Consider the following 5,909-nt stretch of genomic DNA (forward strand, 5'->3'; position numbering starts at 1 on the left):
TGTGCGACTGTGCGCACACCACTGTGACTGTTGCGTCGTTGTGCACCTGTGTGTGCGTGTGCGCTGCTGCGGGTGTGTTTGTAGTTGTCCGTGCACACACACACGGGGGGCAGCTGCATCTGCACGTGTACCTGTGCGTAGCGCTGCGCCTGTGTACAGCGGTGCTGCTGTGCTGTTGTGCCACTGTTTGTACAGGCAGGCGTGAAAGCGTGCAGGGGCGTGCTTTAGCTGCACACACACTTGTGTGTGCCTGAAGGAGATGGGACACCTGATGACACAAGGCATGGAGATGGCAGAGGTCCTGGACACCTCTTACACCTCAGTCTGTACCAGAAAGACCAGGAGCCCTCGAGCTCGGGGAAGGCTGGGGCGCAATGTGGAAGAGGATCTTGGTGGAAGAGGACCAGCTCCCTGGGCCCTGATGTGATGGACCCACCAGTGCTGAGGAAGCTGACTCCTGTTATCACAAGGCCACCCAATAATCTGTGATCAATCAGTATTGGCATTTGGGACAGGACTGGAGGAGAGCAAATGTCATTCCTGCCTTCAGGAAGGACACAAAGGAGGACCCAGGAAACTACAGGCCGGTCAGCCTCATCTCCATCCCCGGGAAGGTGATGGAGCAGCGGGTCCTGGGAACCATTGCCAAGCACATGAACAACAAGAAAGTCATCAGGAGGAGTCAGCATGGTGTCACCAAGGGGAAGTTCTGCTTCACCAACATGACCACCTTCTGTGATGAAGTGACTGGCCTGGCAGATAAGGGGAGAGCAGTGGATGTTGTCTGCCTGGACTTCAGGAAAGCCTTTGACATCATCTCCCATCAGATCCTCCAAGAGAGGCTGTTGATGTATGGGCTGGATGAGCAGATGTTCAGGTGGATTGAAAACTGGCTTAATGACCTGATCCAGAGGGTGGTGGTCAGTGGCATGAGGTCTAGTTGGAGGCCAGTAACTAGTGGTGTACACCAGGGGTCAATGCTGGGTCCAGTCCTGTTTAACATCTTCATTACTGACTTGGATGATGGGACAGAGTGTACTCTCAGCAAGTTTGCAGATGACACCAAACTGGGAGGAGTGGCTGATAAAGCAGGGGGTTGTGCATCCATACAAAGGGACCCAGACAGGCTGGAGAAATGGGCTGGCAAGAACCTTATGAAGTTCATCCAGGGGAAGTGCAAAGTCCTGCCCCTGGGGAGGAACAACCAGAGGCACCAGGACATGCTGAGGGCCACATGGCTGGGAAGCAGTTTTGCAGAAAAGGCCCTGGGGGTCCTGGTGGACACCACATTGACCATGAGTTCAGTGTGTCCTTGGGGCAAAGCAGATGAATGGTATCCTGGGCTGCATCAGGAGTGTTGTCAGAAGGTCAAGGGATGTCAGGGAGGCACCGGTGAGGCCACCTCTGGAGTGTTTTGTCCGGTGCTGGGCTCCCAAGAGCAAGTTCAATAGACATGGACATACTGGAGGGACTCCAATGAAGGGCCAAAAAGATGATGGACTGGAGCATCTTTCGCATGAGGAGACGCTGCGAGAGCTGGGACTGTCCAGCCTGGAGCAGAGGAAGCTCAGGGCGATCTCATCAATCTACATGAATACCTGCAGGGAGGGTGCAAAGAGGACAGTGCGTGGCTCTTCCCAGTGGTGCCCAGTGGCAGGACCAGAGGCCATGGGCACAAATCGGAACATAGGAGGTTCCCTCTCAACATCAGGAATCACATCTTCCCTGTGAGGGTGACCAAGCCGTGGCACAGGTTGTCCAGGGAGGTCGTGCAGTCTCCATCCTTGGAGATACTCAACACCTGACGAGTCATGGTCCTGGGCAGCTGGCTCTGGGTGGCCCTGCGCCTTGGACCAGATGGATCCCAGAGCTGCCTCCAACCTCAACCAGTCTGAGATCTTGCGATTCTGTGACCAGTGGGATGTGCATGTGTGCAGCTGCATGTGTGGTTTGTTTATGTGCATGCAGGGGTGCGCGCTGTTTTGTGCATGTGTAGCCATGTGTGCATTCAGTTGTGCATGCATGCGTGCAGTCATGGTGTGCTGTATGTGTGTGTGCATGCTTGTGGGTGTACACACAGAGCTTTATGTGTGTCCATATGCTGTTGCGTGTGTGGCTGCATGCACTGGTGTATGTTTCTGTGCACTGCAGTATATGCTGATGTGTCTGGGCATAGGCATGCTGTGACTAGTTGCAAGGGGGTTGCTGTACGCAGCTCTGCTGGCCTGTTTGCAGCTCTGGGTGTGCGTGCAGTTCCATCTGGGCACTGGTATGTGAACTGCATACATCTGTCTGTATGTAGACATATGTGCAGGCAGCTGTGCATGTGTGTGTGCAGCTGCATATGCAGATGGGTGTGTGAGTGTGCACAACTCTGTGTGTGTGCAGCTATGTGCCATTGTGTGCATGCACAACAGACGGCTGTGCCCGCACACACCTTGTCCTGCATGTCGCTGTCTGCACGTGTGGTTGTGTGTGGGGAGGCGGTGCGTTTGCAGTATACCAGGGCGTTGTGGTCTGTGTGTGCATGCATAGCTTGTGATGGGCGTGTGTTTGCAGTGTGTGCTGTGCACGTGATCATACGAGTGTGCGTTGCAGTATGTATATGCATGCTTGCGGTGTGGGTGTTTGTGGGGTGCGTGTGGTATGTGCATTCGTGGTAGTGTGTGTGCAGAGGGCGTGTGCACAGTGTGGGTGTGCATGGGGTGTGGGCGTGCAGGACGCGTGCTGCGGAGGGGTGTGCACGGTGCGCTCACGGGGTGTGCGTGCTCGTAGCGTGTGAGCGCACGGTGTTCGGGTAGCGGCAGAGCTGTGTGTGAGCGCGCACTGCGGGCGTGTGCGCGACCGCGCTGCGCATGCGCAGTGTGTGTTTGCTCTGTCTGCGCAGCGTTTTCGCGCTCGTGCTGGGGCTGCTCGCCGTCTGCGTGCGCGTGCCCAGCGGGGCGGGGCACCCCGCGCGCGCGCGGGCCGTGACGTGGCAGCGGCGGCGGGATGCTGCGGGCGCTGCCGCTGTCGCTGTCGCTGCTGGTGGCGGCGCTGGCGACGGGGGGCGGCCCGGGACCCCCCCGGCTCCGCGGGGCCGAGCTGCGGGACCTGGCCCGGGGCAAGGTGGAGGTGAGCGCCGGGCGGCCGGGGGCGCGGGCGCAGCGGGGGCGCCGCCGAGGTGACGGGGTGTCTCCTCCCGCAGACCTGCGGCGGGTGACGGCTGAACCGCCTGAGGGAGGTAGGTGCCGCCGGGCGGGGGCCGGGGCCGGGCGGGGCCCCGGCGGCCCCGCCGCTGAGCCGGGCCGGGCCGCCCGCTCTGCCCGCAGGTGAAGGCTTTCGTCACGCAGGACATCCCCCTCTAGTACCCGCCGGCCGGCCGCGGCAGCCCTGCCGGGATGGGCGCCCGAGGACGGGGAGGGGGGCTGGATGGGATGGGGGCGGGGCGGGGTGGGGCTGGACTGTGTGGGATGGGATGGAGGACGGGACAGGATGAGGGAGGGGAGGGGATGAAGGAGGGGATGGAGGGTGGGCAGGGCTGAGGAATGAAGGATGGTACAGGATCAGGGATGGGATGGGCTGAGGGCTGAGTTGAGACGGAGGATGGGACGGATGAGGGCTGGAGGACAGGATGGTTAGGGGGCAGCATGGGACAGGGCAGGATGGGATGAGATGGAGGATGAGATGGGATGGGACAGGATGGGATGGGGGACAGAACGGGATGGGAGGGAATTGGATGTGACGAAGGATGGGATGGGGGGCTGCATGGGCCTGCCCCGCACTGCCGGCTCCTTAATGTATCGCCCAGCCATAATCTGGAGATGAAGCACCTGCCTGGCGCTGACCCCGAGCTTGTGCTCCTCAGCCACCGATACGAGGAGCTGGAGGTGAGCGGACAGCATGGCACCTGCTGCTGCAGCAGTGTCTTGGGGTGGTTGGTGCCTGGCAGGTACCAGGCTGCAATCCCTGTCTGCATGCAGAGAATCCCCCTGAGCGACATGACCCGGGAGGAGATCAACCAGCTGGTGCAGGAGCTGGGCTTCTACCGCAAGGAGACACTTGATGCCCCTGTGCCTGAGGAGTTCCAGTTTGCCCCCGCCAGGCCTCTGCCCACCCTGCCGCCCCCACAAGCTTCCACCACTGACAGCAAGACCCCACCCAAACATGACAAGGGAGAACACCCAGATCTCTAGTGAGGGGTGCTGCACTTGGGAGAGGGTCCTGCAGCCACTCCCCAGTATGCGGGCATGAGGGCATTACAGCAGCTGGGGACAGTGCCATGGGGTGGCAAAGGTGCCCCCACTGTTGCTTGCTGCTGTGTAGCCTCTGCCCCAAGGATGCTCTAAGCAGTTCCAGCCTTGAGCAGGGGCTCCCTGGGCATTTCAGACATCCTGTGGGTGCTGTGTGCCTCTCGGTGCTCTCCTTCCCCTGCAGCCCAGCATCCCCAGCCAGTCAGGAGGAGCAGCATTCTTTGTGCTCCCTCACCATTCCCCGAGGCTTAGCTGACGCCGGTACTGGGCAGTGGTATCCTACCTGCATGGGACAGGATGAAACCCTCAGCAGAAAGCCCCAGGTGCTGAGGGTAGATGTGCTGTGTCCTGGAGGTGGGAGAGCTGCCCCCAGAGAGCTATGTCTTTACACCCCAGCAGGGTTGTCTCGTATCAGGCCCCTAGTAAAGCCCTTGTGTACAATCAGCTGCACTGTGTTGTCTTTCCAGAGAGGGCTCAGTGGTGCGCATCCCACACTGCTCCATACATGGAGCGCCAGGAGGAGCTGGGTGCCCCAGAGCTGCTAGCCACTACTGCTGAGCCAGCAAACCATCCCGTGGACCAACCGTGCTGTTCCTGTGCCACCCTCTCCCTGGTGTGATGGACAGATGGATAGGGCACCATGGCTTGGGATGCGCTACTCTCACAGGGTGCAGGGGGATGGGTGCAAGCCCATGAGTGGGTCCTGCAGCGCTGAGCCAAAGCCCAATGGCTGCGCTGGCCCAGCAGGGACATCTGTCCCTTGGCCAGGGAGGGCAGCAGGGTGCAGCTGCACTGTCTGCAGCCCTGGCTCTGTGCAGCCTCCGTGGCAGCATGGGGGTCTTCTCCCCCTGCCAGGCCTGGGGGCAGCAAACCAACAGCACTTGGCCAGGGTGGGACATTCATGGTACCCGCTCAGCTCCAGCCATCCTCCCTGAGCAGGAGGAGCAGCACATGCCTCATATCCCTACCCTGGCTGGGTGAGCAGTGGGCCTGCAGGCAGAGGAGCCCAGGAGCAGCTAGGGCTGCCAGCACTCCCTGGGGCGCTGCGGCATGCACTGCACTGGTGGCATGAAGCAGCAGTGTGGCCAGGGAGAAGGACCTGAGGCAGAGGCATCACCCTGTAGAATAAACTTTTATTGGCTGGCTGGTGTTGGTACACGTGTCAACACAGGTGTAGAGACAGTGACGGAGGGGCGAGCAGCACTGAGCATATGGTGCCTCAAGCTGGGAAGGAGAGCATGGGCTGCCATCCTGGCTCGCTCCTCGGGCCCCTTGCTCCCCTGGGACCCCTCGCCTCCCCGCCTGCTCCCCAGCACATTGGTGCTGCAGCCCCCCCAGTGTGGAAGTGCCCCAGGGTGCACATGCGTGGTAGGAAGCAGGGTGTCGGCACAGGGCTGTGGAGCCATCCCCTGGGAGGGGGAACCAAGCAAGGCCTGCCGTGGGCAGAGGGGCTTTCTTACAGGGGACCAATGAGAACCACTCGCGGGTGTGCTGCCTGTGGGATGCAGCCTGACCCAGGCTGGGCTGCACAACCCTGCTCAGCTGCCAACGCACACCAGCCCCGGGCCTGAGGGCGTAGCTGTACCCACGCCTACACAGGGATGCAGGGGTGCTGCCCACGGGACAAACAACTTCTGGAGAAAAAATAACTTAACACGCTGGAGCGTGGGAGGAGAA

General features: G+C 60.7%; 1 protein-coding gene across 1 annotated transcript; it reads left to right on the plus strand.

Annotated features, from left to right (window-relative positions):
• Window positions 1-2,820: 2,820 nt before the first annotated feature.
• SELENOM (selenoprotein M) lies at window positions 2,821-4,175 on the plus strand (the record flags this gene model as incomplete). Its single annotated transcript, XM_082007591.1, has 5 exons — window positions 2,821-3,114; window positions 3,188-3,223; window positions 3,312-3,346; window positions 3,791-3,869; window positions 3,963-4,175. The coding sequence occupies exons 1-5, from the start codon at window positions 2,992-2,994 to the stop codon at window positions 4,173-4,175; spliced, it is 486 nt and encodes a 161-aa protein (XP_081863717.1). The 5' UTR covers window positions 2,821-2,991.
• Window positions 4,176-5,909: the final 1,734 nt, after the last annotated feature.

Source organism: Phaethon aethereus (assembly GCF_964289735.1).
Source record: "Phaethon aethereus genome assembly, chromosome: 17".
NCBI classification, from domain to species: domain Eukaryota; kingdom Metazoa; phylum Chordata; class Aves; order Phaethontiformes; family Phaethontidae; genus Phaethon; species Phaethon aethereus.